Consider the following 16580-nt stretch of genomic DNA (forward strand, 5'->3'; position numbering starts at 1 on the left):
TCACTTAATTAAGATCAGATTCTGCAGGTAAAATTACAATAATAAGGTGACTTGACTTGGACTTGACTTGACCTATTACAGGACTTGACTTGACTTGACATAACCTGTGACTTGACTTGCCCAAGAAAAAATGACTTGGGACTTACTTGAGACTTGAAGGTTAAGACTTGAGACTTACTTGAGACTTGCACATGTGTGACTTGGTCCCATCTCTGCTACAGGTAAGAGGAAAAATATGCATTTTTGATTTCAGGGGTGAACTGTCCCTTTAACCACAGCTGGCGTAAACAAGCAGACAGGGCTCCATCATTGCTGCACCTGCTACTACGAGCCCTTTCAACAACACTAGTGGGTCACCACACATTTATTTTTAAACCCAGCACTAATCAAGTCAATTAGGTCAGAGAAGAACAGACTGTAATCCTATGTACTGTATCAAGCTGTTGTTATTGCTGTAAGCCCACCAACACGATTAGCAGGGCCTTAAGTGCTGCACAATGGGAAAGCACCATAAAGACACACCTAATCAGACGGATCATTGCCTGAGAAAAAATGAACATGGAAAAAAGGCTGTGTGATTAGGACAGAAAAGAAATATCAATTGGTGTCTGATTGGTCACATTTGAATTCAGTTGAGACTTAAGTACAAGAGAGGCCTTTTATTCCGAGTGTTTAGCACAGGTCTTCCTTAAAAAGATTATTCTAAGCACTCTGAGTGACATATTCTATTGTATGAATGGATGTGCGAGTGTATCTACACCTTACGGCCCAGCACAAGCTAAAACTGAACAAAAAGTATCGCTGCACATGTGATAACAATGTCAAAAGTTCAACAATCTGTCATCAGGGTGTCGAAATGACTAGTTTTATCACTCAGATATGGCCTTCAAGAAGCCTATTAGAGCGGGCTGTCAGATTTACTAGATTAGCGAGTCAGTGGAGAGGGTCCAACTCTGGGGGATGAAGGCTTCGGACAGCACGAGGACCTCCCTGTTTCACTGACAGTCTGACAGCAAAAGACGAAATGTCAACATGCTGACGGCGCACGACCAGGTCCTTTAACAGTCTGTGAATAAAAATGTGTATCACTCAAATTTCCGAGCTTTGGATATATGTTGAATGTTCTGTGTTTGTGGGATGTGTTTCACCTCTCCTGAGGTCACAGTGTGTTTAAACTGATCTGAGAGGAGACGGAAAGGGGTGACATTAGCAGAGGTCCTCAGGGGGCCAGGGTACAATAATGGAAAGGCTGTGTTGAAGAAAGCTGATAGTCCCACAGAGAGACTGTTTGGGTCGTTCAAAGCATCTCAACAGTGAAACAGGCTGTGAGCTGGAGCTATTTTATGGTCTGAGGCAGCTCTGTGTGCAGAATTCTACCACGAGAACCCTCAAGCTTCCTCCAATAAAACAAGTGTAATATAAAACCTAAATGCAATTTCAATCATTCCTATTTTTCCTGTATAAAGGCTGTCAATCAGCAGTTCACCCATGTACATTTTGCAGCGTGAATGTTGAGGAAATCTGTGGAGCGTCCTGTTTTATTCTCGCCAGCGCTGAGCAACATGTTTTTTAACTTAAATACACAAGTTAACTTTTTCTCTGGCAGGAGAAATTCAAGTATAGCAAACATCTGTACTGACAGCAGAGGAATAAAACAGATGCGGACCAGTAACTCTATATTGAAGTGACACGCAAATTCATCAGCCCGTGTTTATCCCTGCTGTCTAAATCTGGCTCCGCTACAACCACAATCCTGTCCAGACATTAATGAACACAACTTGCAGCAAGTTGCCAACTGTACGTGAGGCTTGGATCTGGAACGGAGGTTTCTTTTTCCCTGTCACTTGTCCTCAGGCACGTGTGCACAAACATAAGTAGGCTCAGTCGAGAGTAACAGGAAGCTGTTGCATCGTTACCGTGCATATATACAAGGCCGTTTGTAGTCAGTTCAATATATGTCTGCCATTAAAGAAATTTAATTTACTCATCAGGAAGAGCATTCCTCAGCTACAGTCGTATAATATCTTCTGTAGCTCTGTAGTCTGAAAAAATAACCCTGATGATGTAATCACAGCTGCTATTGGGTTGCATTTTGGGAAATGTAGGATCCAGTGTTTTAGGGATTAAAAGTCAGGATATATCAGCTGCTGCTGCTTCGATTTTGACTTTCCCTTTTTTATATGTCTTGTGAGCCTGTGTTAGTCCATCTTCCTAATCGTCCACCCCTTTAAAGATGCATTATTCAGTTTAAAGCACAAAGGACGTCTCTGAGTGCATTCTTAAGTTGAATTTAGCAGGGCTGTACCGAATAGTTTGAAGCTTCATTCAAAAAATTGATATTCAAATTCTAAATCAATATTCGAACGCTGCGCAGCTTTTTTTTTCTTTATTCATTTTGTTTAACCTCTGTATTTCAGAAAAAGATTAAGCTTAACTAAGTTTATTAGTGTTATACTATTTGTAAAATTAGATTCCAGTGGTGGCTGCGTAGATTGTTTCTGACTTGCGCGATCCAAACATTTCCAATAACTCCAGAGCAAAAGTCCAAAAGTCAAAATTTGTTGAAAAAAGATAGATGTGATTATTTCTAAAATGTTCTTATCAAACAAAATGTTCTGCTTCAATCCAAATTTGTTGGCGTTCAGCCTTTCAAAAATGAGATTTTCTCTGTGGTCAAATAACAGTTTGCTCTACAGCTTGCCACACACAGAGGCCCACACCTGTGGTAACGGGATGGTCGAGCAGCTTTCTGGTAAAGTTTTAAAAGCCTTACTGTCCTTCATAACCCAATCCACCCTCTGAGAAGGTTGAAAATATTCAAAACAATGATGAAGCAATTATTCAATTAGTGATTAGTTGATGAACATGAGAGTTTTGTCATGTGAAGATTGTTTTTGTGTTTTATATTATTGGAAATGTCATATCTTTAGGTCCTGGACTGTCTGAAGGGAAAACAAGCAATTAGAAGGGTTCTGGAAACCTATAAGATACGTACTTCTAACAATCACTATTTTTGAGAAATGATTTATAGACGAATTTAAAAAAAAATAGGATTAATTGAAAATAATAATCACAGGTGGTTGCAGCCCTGTTTGTGCCCCAACATGACAAACGCAACACTGACCGTAGATATATATATTACATAAAGCTTTAAATATGCATGCTTTTCTTCGATCACATCTGATGTGACTTCACAGTTAAGAACCGACTGATATCCCGTAGGTGTGCGTGAACACACTGCAATATTTTGTCTGATAACAGGAACACACTGAAGACACTAGAACAGCGTGTTACACTTCACCAAGTGTGCTCGCGGGGAGCTGATGGAGAACATAACAGCGTACGTACATTCATGTCAGTAGGGAACTCGTCCTTTTTCACCAGGCCAGTGGCGGCAACGATGTTCCCCATGGCTCCAGTGGTCTTCTCAGCCACTGCAGAAACACACAAACATCGTGTGCGCACACACACACACACACACACACACACACACACACACACACACACACACACACACACACACACACACACACGTAACATTATCTCAGCAGATCCGGCAGACAGATTAAAACCATGCACATGATGTCTGCCCTCTTTTGCTTCCCAATTGATTATTGTACATAATGACCACTTACACATGCCCTCTACAACACACAAACTCTCCCCCGTCACCATAATGAATTTGCCATTTCCCAGTTACGACTAAGTGTCTTGATACTGTAATGAAACTGAGCTTGTTACTATTGCTCTAATGATGTTTAGGTTTGACTAACAGAGGGAAAACTCACCTGTGCCCACACTGTCTTTGGCCTTGCTACCTGAATTTAAAAAAAGAAGAAGACATTTATTAGAATATTTTTAGCTTTCTTCAAGGACCATTTGACATTTTGCATTTCAAGATTCATTTTCATTTGTGTGAGCAGACACACTTGCCTAAAATTAACCACCGTAGACTGACTTTTACCAACTTGATACGTCAAATATCATCTACCTCATGATTCATGAGGCTACAACATTACCATGGCAGTATTAATTTAAAGATACAGTATGCAAGATTTTCCTAAAAACGATGCATAGACTCATATAGATCATTTATGACCTCATAGAAGTGTGCAGCTGTGTATTTCTCTGCCTGTATTTTCTTTATTTTCCTTTTATTTTCTGTGCTTATGGGCGTGTAGCCCCACAGCGCTCAGGTGAGGTATGAACATGTAGTGACCAGGTGCCAGACTGTAAGCAGCAGGCATCCGAGAGACAGTGCAGAAAAAATGCAAATATAGCGAGGCGTAAAGCCAAACAAGAGTGAATCTGGGGTTGGCTTTAACTTTCACTTTCACTGCCCAACATCTTTACAAACAGTAAGTGACAATCCTGTGTAGTATAACTTTAAAGATACAGCACTGCATGTGACTAGCATGATTCACTTTAAATAGTCACTACCAACCACAAATCTTTCATGCAAGTAATGCAATATCAGTTTTTTATTTTCAGCTCCAGAGGTGGGTAAAGAACACTCATGGCTGCAGCACTCGGGTTGCTTGGCACTTTTATTGTGAGCCATTATTAAACTTTGTGGCCGGCTTAAAACCAAAACCACCAATCAATGCTCTGACCTTTGGCAGATCTCATCCATCTAAACTTTACTCCATCAAGCTATCTGAGCAATCAACTGTGTGCCCACTGGTCCTGATCACTCAGGCCTTGTCATCCTCTCCACTGTGTAGCAGTGTACATGCCTTATTGGTCCCCGAGGGCCTTTAAAAGCCAACTGCGGGGAGGCGGAATGACGATGAAGTACAGAACAGTCACTACAAAAGGAGAGCCTCAAAGCAAAACGTACATCTAAGAAGTGCATCCATTTAAGCATCTGCTCTGGTGTGGAATACCTCTACAGTAACACAAAGGGATGAAAGCCACGGGTAAGAATTTAGACATATTAATAGTTACTAATGACTTGTGCTATACTGAAGCTTATTTTTCTCAAATGAACAAAACATTTGCACCAAAATACAGAATGTTGCAAGAGTTTCCTTTAATAAATGTAAAATAAATCATTCTTAAAAATGTTTTAAAGCTCATGAAGTGTTTAAATGAAAAAAGGTTTGTAATAGAAAAGAAAGATTTCCAAGTACAGATCTCTGGTGTGGCTTTTAAATGCAACTTAATGCATTAACACATACATTTAATTTGACATGTAAAATCTCCCTGAAAAATATAAAATTATAGTCACCTAAATATTAATAATATACATTAGCATCTCAGGCTGTAGCTATTTAGGAAATGTTAGTAACAGAGATACTTAGTTAAATGTAACTGTAGCTTACATATACTGAGACTGTCTTACTGGGTACAGAGATGCTCTGTGAATGACGCTGCGAGTTGTGACATTAAATGGCATCTAGTACAGCAGGGTTTTCTCATTTCCGCCTCTCCTTGTTGCCTTACTCAGGCTGACTGCTCAGCTCAGCTGGGTGGGCGGTCTGCAGCAGCTGTCAAAAGGTGGGCCACAGGCCTATCAGATCACTCTTACCCCTCCTCCAAGAGGGGCCTTCAAGCAAATCATACGCAGCTTTCTAGGGCACCGCTATGCTCAACAAGCAGCACGCAGAAGCACAGAGACGCCGCAGAAACACTCCTTTCCCTTTCTGTGCACCACAGGCTAAAGACATGATGAGACACAGCGTGGAGAAGACCAAACAGAGCCTGCACGTGTTCTGACTGCAGATTGACATGTCTGGTTCTGACGATCAGTGGCAGGGACACGGTGCTAAATATGTAGGTTAATTGGATTCCACCTAAACGCAGACACGTCTGACAACTTCTCCTGGAGCACCCAATGTCTCCTGAATGCACCTAAAACATACTGTCAGTGGGATCAATGGTAGAAGCTGGTGACTGTAAAGCTACCAGCAGGGGTGTCACTGGAATTTTGGGTCCTCCGACAACAGCTCACCAACTGACAAAATAAATATCTGTAAATGGCTGGCAGGTCCCAGGGACTGTGTCCAGCTCTGAGTGCCCTGAGTCATCTGGCCCTCTCCCCATTCCCCCCTCACAGAGCTACTGTAAGCTAACAAGCAGAGCTGGCCCATATGGAAGACATTATTTATCACACGCAACATGGGGTTTGTCAGTGAAGATATACAGTTGGTGAATTATCTGAAATCACATCAAATTAAACAATACCAACTTCCAGCCTCCCAGTCAAGATAATTTTCTGTTTTTCTTCATCTTATGTAACTGTAAACGGTAAGTCTTTGGTGTTTGTTTGTTGGTTGGACAAAACAAGCCATCTGAAGACGTCACCATGGAATCTCAGGAAATTGTAATGAACATTTTTTACCATTTTCTGACATTATTTTGAATGTATTTAGCTTTTATTTAACCAGGTTCGTCCCACTTATCTCTTTAAAAAGGGAGACCTGGCAGCCAAGAATAGCAGCAACGCAGAGTTTCAACAATTAACATAAAATTGATGTAAATAAACACAAAAGCACACAGATTTGATGACGTTAAAGCCTGGACTCGATAGATTTCACCATATTTTTTAATACGACTGAGGGTCACCATGTCTTGAAACGTAAGATCATTCTGCAGATTGCTCCATGCTGCAGGTGCAGACAAACTAATAGCGATTTTTTACTCAGTTCAGTTGTGACTTTGGGCACAATAAGACACAAAAAGTCCTGCAAACAGAGATTGTAACTTTCATAGCTCATATTTAAAAGAGAAGATAAACAGGTGGGAATATGCTAAGAATAGCTTTGTAAATAATAAGATACCAGTGACCCCAGCCGCATGTACACAAAGCAGGCCAATTCACTTTGAGCATAAAACACAACAGGAAGTGAGAGATCCACAGTTTGTAATGATGATATACGCCATCCGGCATGTGAAGACAGTGAGCAGATGGTTTATGGAATAATAAAGAAAAGAATATTTAGATTAAATGCTCACAAACACAATCGTTAGTTGCAGCCACAGACAATTTAAAACCCAAACTATGTAATTAAACTATGTTCTTTAAAATGTGGTCGATATCACTTTGACCAGCATTTGAATTCATCAAGCTTGCTATTAATTATTTAGACAACAGAGCTGGTGAGCACTGGCTATCATGACATTAAAATTTCATTATTTCATACTGATTTTACACCATTAAAGAATAACACTGAATTATTGCCAAGCAACATAGATAATTAAATTATGCATAGCAGTGCTTTAACAAGTGGAGCGTAAACCTGGAGTACGATGACTGTGAGAGTTTTTAATGTTTCATGTTGGACACAAGATGATCAAAGAGATCGAGACAATGTTTTTGTCAGTTTCTGTTGCAGCTGCTTGCTAACCTCTCTCAGGTCCAACCTTGTGTCACGTGTATTTTAGATTGGGCCAATAATCTCAGGCTTGTATTTGGCAATTACACTTGCAAAATCATGCAACAGAGGCGCTGATCTGTGCAGATATCTGTAATGGTGTCCATTACAAATAAGGCTGCACTGTAAAGGACAAAAACAGAGGCCTTTAGTCCGCTTGTCTCCAGGAGGTGACCGCGGGCTGAGACTGTTTTACAATCTGCTCCCGTCCAATGCATTGACATGTGGCAAGAGCTGCTCCCACCATCCTGCTGCCCCACCCCCACCCTGTTCCCATCTCCTGCCTGTAGCCCAGTCAAGTCAGGCGAGAGGGCACGAGGACATTCAGAGCCTCTCATCACATCACGTACATCAAAAATAACTCCTTATCCCAGTGCGTCCTTTTTAAAACTACAAGTAGATATCGGATATTTGGCTAAAACTGCTGATTATTTAAACACTGCATCAACCTGCAAATATATTGATCAACTTTCAGGCTGGTTTAATTTTCAAATTACTGCTGCTATAATGAAATTCTCTGAATTTTGTTGAAGCTTGTTTTTCTCAAGTGAACAAAACACTGGCAACAAAATACAAAATGTTTTAAGACTTTCCTTTAAAAGATGTAAAATAAATACAGAAAAGAATGATTTCTGCCACCTTGGTTTTTATGAAATACCAGATTAAGTCCCAGATTGAGAGAGGAAACATGAAGGTGTCATACTGTCGCCTAACTGTGCAATGATGGTGCAAAAAGACATTGAAGACCGAGCAATACATTCAGCCAGCTGGTTCTTATAAATATGAGGGGGAGCAGGCTATTTGCTGGAAGTTACTGTATAATTTAACCATTTCTGTCCGGACATATGGGGATGCTGCAGGTGCTGATGTATAAAATATTCTCTCTGCTGATGTCTTGCTGCTCATGCATATAGGAGGAGCATTGGCAGTCTCAATGGGCCTCTGTATGATTTGCATGTAACAGATTTGTGATCGTCTTACCTACAAACATTACTCCTTCTTTAGTCTTTTCAGCTGCGACCGCAACTCCTTCCTTGGTCTTCTCTGCGGCCACAGCCATCCCCTCTTTCGCTTTAGACAAACCCTTCATAAACACATCCATCTTGGCCGAGTAACTGTGGAGAGATGGACCATACCTGCTGTCAGACACCATCACCACTGTCACTGTGTACACATGTGAGTTTCATCTTATATAAATGCATGTGTGACATATTAATAACCAGATATATGTGATTTCTATCTAATTCTACAACCCCCTTTGGATATTAGTATATACCTATAAGAGTAAAAGAAGGCAGCAGCGCCTCCTGTGGCAGGTCCTGACAGCTGCAGCCCCAGCCATCAGGCTGTAGTAAAAACCCTCAGTTCACTCATGCATTCAACCCCCTTTTCTCACATCCTCGTCAAAGCATGAAATATTCACAAGCAAAAAGATTTCAATGAAATGGTTAATTGTGGAGGCGCTCATTAATTATTGCTCGCCTGTAATGCTACTCTCAGTGGCAGCGAGATGGCAGGGCTGCGCCTGGGGAAAAAAAAAAGAGAGCAGGCCTTTTTTTTAAGGGGACTGTACATCATATTAAACTGGAAGGTGGCATGCATCGCAAGAGCTACACAACGTAGCTGGGGGAAGGGAAGCACGATCTACACTATCATATGCACACGCATCACGGTTTGAACGTGGAGTTATATGGATTGTAATGTGAAGCTTGTCCGATCACGCGCAGGGGAACATTTAAATAAAACAGAGCAGGCTGCAGGACTAACAGCTCGAATTATATTCCTGCACCTCACACCAATCCTCCCAGTCCCATCCTGGGTGATGCAGGTGAAGCCTTTAATTTGCACATGCATATAATTTCACGATGTCTCACGTTTGCGTCCGTGCCTGGCTGAATTTCTATCACCACTGCATCATCTTCCGGACACACATTTATAATAATCTGATACGAAAATCAGGATGATTCATATAAATATGCATGCTGGTTAAAAGCTTTAAGATGTAACCAGTGCCTTCCAATGTCGACGCTCACACATGCATGCTCCTCAAATGGTGGTGACCTCTATATGTTTTAAAATAATAACACAAATAAAGCAATGCAAGGGAAAAAAAACAGTCCTTACCTATTTACAAATAGCCGTCGACTTGTCCCCTTATGATTCAGTCGCACAGTCGAGTCACACTATCGTCTAAATGGGAGATATTTTCAAATGATCACTAGGTGGGCCTTCCTCGGGCTGATCTCCACCAACAGGGACGGCCCCCTTCACAGTGCGGCTGAGACTATCACGTCCCCCCCCCCCCNTATCCCTGGTTCCCTCTACTATTGATCAGCCACAGATGTCAACTGGTACATCAGGGGAAAATGAGCTTTACAGTGACACAGCATCTCATCTTGTCCCTTTACTGTTGCAGCAGTAGCCATAATGGAAAATCATGTCACATGGCTGCTGAGTGAAAACATGAATATAATATTGACACCATTAAATATAATTCAAAGGACTCTGGGTGCAGTTATTATCTCCACTGTGTCAATATTTAATAGATGCAATAATGCTACAATACACTTTTTATTTAGACTACTTGACCTACTTTCCTAATGGATTCTCACAGACTCCATTTTGGATCTAACTTTACTACTGCCACTCCACAGTGCACTTAAACCGGTGCCATCTTTATTGCCTCTCATTAAGAAATGTATCCACCATTCCATAATAAGTGCAATGTCAAACAGTTAATTGCATCTTTATTTTTAACTGCCCCAATTAGCCCATTAGCTCACAGAGTGGACTATCATGAGGTGGAAGACGTTTAAAAGCAACCATACCACTCCTGTGTGCTGTGCCAATACTGTCATGCGTAGAGCAGGAGTGATGTGAGGGTGATACCATGTTGTGAAAGGGATGGGGGTGGACTGATTCAGCATTAAGGCTGTGCTGGGTATTGTTTTTTCATGAGGGGGATGGGGGGACAGCCAGGGAAGTTAATCGATGCTTTTAGTCGATATATAATATTCTAACCTTAAATAATTCAACAATACCACTATTTTCCTCTCCTTATAAACAAACAAGGTGACCTCTGCTTTGCATATTTTATTGAAATTTAAGCTACGTGCTCACGAGCTGGTGAGTTTATCTTGTATTAATTTACGACCTGCCGCAGCCAATCAGAGCGGAGGATGACCTCAGATCGAACCATGGCGGAATATCGAACATTCCATGAGGTCATGACGCGTGCCAGCGGACCAGACCCGAGCCAGAGACCAAACACTGAACTGCGTTAATGCTGCTGTCGCTGGATACCACGCATTGAGCTGATTTACAGCCTCTGCGAAGGGTTAAGTACCACCCCCTCCTTCTTTTACCCCCTCTCTGACGTATATGCGGTGACGCCATCCTTGTTGTAGTGGGCGAGCGATTGCGAAATCGTCCCCCCCCCCCCCNATCCCAGATAACTACCTCTCCTTGAAATTGTCCTGTCTCATCTTGCTCGGCGATCATGACGAGGCAGGCTGTGGCAGCAGCCCGGCATGTGTCATTACGTGCCATGTCATGAGAGCAGGTAAACTAGAGAAGTGTGACCACCACACTGACAACAATGCACTTTATCTGTAACATCCACCTTCCCGTGTATTAGTTTAATTTTCCTGTGACTTTGCTGGCTACAGTGCAACAATCATCATGACCTTATCTCTCATCCTCCCATCAGTTACATGTGAGCTCACACAAATTCATCTTAAACTCCATCCTCCACTGAGTCCCATCAGGTGCTGTCCAGGGTCCTGAACTGAAGTGTCTCTGTCCATGGTGCTGAAATGCTTTACCCAACATCACACAGTCCTGCAGGACGGACTGCAACATATCAGAGGTTACTAATGTCTTCCATCAACATGCTGTCAGAAAACTTTACAAACCCAGTTGTCTTTAATGCTGCAAAGGTGCAGCAGATGCAGTCTCGGTTTCCTCACTGTCTCTTTATACTTGTGAGTCACATCTGCCCTCTTGTGTTCATTTGTTGTAACAGCACGCTGGTCATTTTGCATTTAGAGCATCCTTCACTGACATATTAATGTTAAAAAGTTATCACGTTCTCATAAAAACACACACTCTTTAATTGACTGCCAGCAAATGAAACACGTCCATCTTAGCATCCTTTGTTAAGTATTAGGAATATTCAAAGCAGTGTAACCAAACTCATCTCATTAATTAGAGCAGCAACAACAACAGCATTAATTTTAATTAAACTCACTTCAGGTAGAGTTCCTGGACAAACTGAGAGAGTGGATGTTTGCACTTTTGCATTTTAATGTAAGGCAAATTGAATTTACTTTTAATGAAATGTGCTATATAAATTAAATTTCAGTGCCTACAAGAGGAACTGTTCCAACACTACATTGATCATTAGGCTTAATAAGCAGTGTGTCTAAAACATCCCTAAAAAATGCCCACACTGTATCATCCCCAGTTATTCTCTGATGTTCTGTTTCTATCAGGGTAAGCTGACACGTTTGGAAAACTATTTTTTTTCACTTTTCTGTTTAGATTCTAATTTCACCAAGGGACTAACAATACTAACCTTGGTGTCATCTCCGATCAAACCCTCTCCTTTGACCAACACATCAAACACATCACCAAAACAGCCTTCTTCCATCTCAGGAACATCGCCCACCTCCATCCATCAGCTGCAGAGACTCTCATCCACACATTGTTCACTTCCAGACTAGACTACTGCAACAGTCTCCTCTACGGTTTGTCAGACAAAACACACATGGAAACTACCGTATATCCAGAACTCAGCTGCTTGTCTTCTCACACACTCCCGGACCCGTGACCACATCACCCCCATCCTTCATAACCTCCACTGGCCCCATCCCCAGCATATCCACTTCAAACTCCTCATCATCACTTACAAAGCTCTCCACAACCTTTCCGAGCTCCTCCACCAGCACACTCCCTCCTGCACTCTTAGGTCTGCTGATGCAAACCTCCTGCCCCCCCTCTATCAGGACTAACCACCACACCTGGGGGAAAAGGGCCTTTTCCATAGCTGCTCCCACCCTCTGGAACTCACTCCCTAAAGACATCAGAGACTCCCCCTCACTCTCCACCTCCAAGAAAACCCTCAAAACACACCTTTTTAAAACTGCCTATAACCTTTAAATTCAGTGTACTTTGCCCTTTCTGGACCATTTCCCTCCCTACCTCCCTATGGATTTTTTATTGCTGTTGTTGCTCTCTGTAAAGTGTCTTTGAGTATCCTGAAAAGTGCTATGTAAATCAAATGTAATATTATTATTGAAACTGTGATAAAACAAAAGCTACAGTAAACTGATAGTTGTGGGAACATACCTTTCATTCATTCATTCATTCATTCAAACCTTTATCTAAGACTCTGGAAATCAATTAAGGAGACAATGATGCCGGGCATGAACAAAGACAATAAAAACAATCAATAACCAAACAAAGAACCATCATGCATATCAATATAAACAGATATATAAAACGACAAACAACAATAGCAATGAATGATCATTATAAGTAGAAACACAGAGTGATAAATATACTAAGGTGTAGATGAACAGTTAAAAGCATTTACACTCAATTAAAACAAGATCTGGAATAAGGCATTTAAACAGCCCTAAGGGTGGCAGAGTGTCCAAATTTAAGGTCTATTGTAGATTATTCCATGTATAAGGTTCACTGTGAGAGAAAGACATTCTCCCTAGTTTAGTTCTGATTAAGGGAGTGTGAAGCAACAACCTATTCTGTGAACGAGTACCAAGATTACGCGATGTCAGAGCTACAAGGGAAGAAATATTGGGTGGAAACATCTGCGTCAAAGCTTTATAAATGAACAAATACTGATGCTGTTCCCGCCTCACAGCCAAATGTGGCCAGATAACCTTTCAGTAAAGGTGGCAGTGATGGGTGCTGTAAGGATCACCTCTTATGAACCTTAGGGCTGAGTGGTAGACAGCATCCAGTGGTTTCAGGGCGGAAGCAGCAGCTTTTCCGTGTGTAACATCCCCATAATCCAAAACAGCCAAAAATACAGATTCTACGATTCTTTTTCTTTGTATAAGGAAAACAATTCTTATTTCTGTACAGAAAGCCAAGTATTTGCCTCAAGAATTTCAGTATGGTGCTTAAAATTATGACTGTCGTCCAGCCAGATACCAACGTATTTATACTGTTCGACTCTCTCTACGTTTAAGGTATTAAATGATATAACTCAGGACCAGTCAAACGATACCTACATTCAATCCTTCTTGTATTGATATCTAGGGCTTGCAGCCAATCACTGCAAATGTTCTTCAATTTAATGTGACATGTGATTGGCCCACCACCACAGCAGCTACAACCCAGTCTGTGGTGTGATAAGGTTGAGCACAGTGTAAATGACAGACCTGGCAGCAGAGGTTTTATTAATATGTAGGAATTTGTGCACTGAAACAGTGTTATGATTATAAGGGGGGATTATAAATTATTACTGTGCATGATTCAAATATATAATAATATACTATAAAATCTGTCCTAAAACATATGAAGCTCTGGCGAAAGTTCAGTCAGGAAGACACCACCGTTCATGCTCAGGCTGTAAGTTTCTTTCTCACCCTGCCATTCACTCCTTGCTCATATGCTCACGCACTATCTCTAGGTGTCATCGTCTGGGCAGGTCAATTGAGTCATCAGCTGATTCACAATCAACCAATAGCACAGCGACACGCCTTCTCTGTCAGCCTATCATCTTACTGCTCCTCATTTTAGACATGGTTCTTTCTCTGCTGTAGTTCTTTCATGCTGCCGTCGTGCACACCCTCCACCTCCCCATCACCACCTAGTCTTTACAGATTCATCAGCCTCATATGCCTCAGCAGTCAGCACCTCAGAGTCATCCGCCACCACCACCACCAGTGTCTGGACTCCATGGGGAGATTTATCCTGCTGCTGCTCAGATGTCCCTCGATCACAAAATATCTCCCTCTGGTGTCCAAGAGCCAAAGACTTCTGTTAGATCTTAATCTGTACGCTCATATTCTGTATTAAATACCTTGGCTTTTATTTATTTATTTTTTGCCTTTTATCAAACAGGACAGTAGTTAAGGATGAAAGGGGGAGAGAGGGAAGCAAAGGACATGACATGCAGCAAAGGGCCGCAGGCTGGAACCAAACCTGTGGCAGCTGCAGCGAGGACACCGCCCCTGCACATGGGATATATGCTCCACCCACTGAGCCACTCGGAGCCCCGGTGCCAGCTAGTTTCTGTGGGTAACTGGCTCTTAGAGGTGAGTTATGATGGCTAAGGTTGAGAGAGTGTTTGTAAGTGGTGCTAATAGTTCACACTGGGGTGTGAGTTAGTCTTTGCATCTATAGCTCTTGGAGATTTTGAGGGATCAAAGGTGGTTTGGGTCACTGGTCTGGTTTAGTGGCAACGCAGGAGTTGCAGTATATTGTGGATCTCCCTAATGTCTTGCTGGTCATTATTCCTAGGGTTTGAAGAAAGAGCTGGTCCTTGTAGCTTGAAGGTTGCACTCTGACATGCAGGGACTTCCCCTTCACACATGATGGGCAAAGTAGTCTAAAGTACTCTATTAGCATTACTATCACTCTAAAGGTTCTGGTATTGGTACTGGTATCGTAATTTTTTAAACAACACCCAGCCCTAGTGCTGGGTAAGAATATATTCATGGTAAAAACAGAAAGAAAAAACATTCTTTCAGCTAAAAAGGAAACTAGGCTGCACTATGTGTTGCTCTTTCACAATCAAAGGACGCAGCTGAGCCTCAGCCACAGCAAGCAGGAGGTCTGCAGATTCATCGAGCAGTAGGCTACTCTCCTCAAAGGAAAGTACTTCAAATGTATTGCAAAAAAAGGCTGCTGGATTTGTTGCCAGGCTCCTTTTCTGAAGTCCTTAAATGGGTCTGAGTAGTTCCCAAATCTAGTGGCACAGTTGCTAAGATGTAAAAGTAGGGAGGGTTTCATATCAACCTCATTGGGTTGCGCATGCTCCTTTTGACAATGTGTGTCAGTCAGTCAGTCAGTTGGTGAAAAACACTCTCCTACACTTGAAAAATGACTCACCGACTCAGTTTACCGAGCTCAATACACATAATAGGTATTTGCTTCAGCCAACAGCTGCTATGTCATGCTGACTTGTCGGAGTGGTTTCCAGTTACAATCGTTCTCCGGAGAAGGATTTTGAGCTTTAGTTTATCGTGTCAGAGCAGCTCTCGCTGTGATATGAACAGCCACATTCAGACCAGAATTAGTAGGATAGATGTCACTTCTACGGTTGAGGTAACTGATGACTGTGGGAGTTAATACTGAAACGGGTACTCAAATCTAGGACCCATGACTCAGCGTGGGTACATACATGAAAAGACACACAAGTTTCCATCATGTAACTTCGTTTAAACTAGACGGAAGGTAGGATTCTGGAGTGATAACCCATACACAATGCATGCTGGGAATGGACCAAGGGATTTGCCAAATTAAAGTAATGTCATGTAAAGTGCTAATAAGCTAACAGATGCTTCTAACGTTATCATGAGTCTTTGAATGTAAATAAATCAGCTATTATTTACATAATCATTCATCAGTAATTAAATCACATACTCATGTTAGTTAAATGAACAGATTTGATGAGTTCAATCAAAGAAGTATGAACCTTAATTCCATTAGAAAAACGAACACATATTACTGTCAGAGATTAAGGAACGACTGGTCCCCCGCCATAGAATTCACTCCTACTCTATCTTTTTCAAATAAATCTCTTCCCTCTCAGATAACACCCTCTCTTTTCTAAGTATTAGGACTGGGAATAGGCGCTGCTTTCATAACTCAGGATAATTTGGCTGAAATTAGTGTCATGTGACTCTGTCTAAAAGAGAGTATACATATCCATGTTTGTTGTATTCTAATATGTGTATTGAGATATTTGTATGTACACTGAACAAAAATATAAACGCAACACTTTTGTTTTTGCTCCCATTTTTCATGAGCTGAACTCAAAGATCTAAAACATTCTCTACATACACAAAAGACCATTTCTCACAAATATTGTTCACAAATCTGTCTAAATCTGTGTTAGTGAGCACTTCTCCTTTGCCGAGATAATCCATCCCACCTCACAGGTGTGGCATATCAAGATGCTGATTAGACAGCATGAATATTGCACAGGTGTGCCTTAGGCTGGCCACAATA

The 16580-nt window shown here is 41.5% G+C and overlaps 1 protein-coding gene across 1 annotated transcript in view; it reads right to left on the reverse strand.

The window, feature by feature from the left end:
• The window catches only part of sncb (synuclein, beta), a 15653-nt gene extending 5986 nt beyond the window's left edge, over nt 1-9667 (reverse strand). Inside the window, exons 1-4 of the mRNA XM_050042926.1 lie at nt 9501-9667; nt 8358-8491; nt 3789-3818; nt 3349-3434 (exon numbers count right to left, since the gene is read on the reverse strand). Coding sequence (XP_049898883.1) covers nt 3349-3434; nt 3789-3818; nt 8358-8478 — 237 coding nt within the window. The 5' untranslated portion in view covers nt 8479-8491; nt 9501-9667. The remainder of the gene's footprint in view (nt 1-3348; nt 3435-3788; nt 3819-8357; nt 8492-9500) is intronic.
• Nucleotides 9668-16580: the final 6913 nt, after the last annotated feature.

This window comes from Epinephelus moara, chromosome 4 (assembly GCF_006386435.1).
Source record: "Epinephelus moara isolate mb chromosome 4, YSFRI_EMoa_1.0, whole genome shotgun sequence".
NCBI classification, from domain to species: Eukaryota; Metazoa; Chordata; class Actinopteri; order Perciformes; family Serranidae; genus Epinephelus; species Epinephelus moara.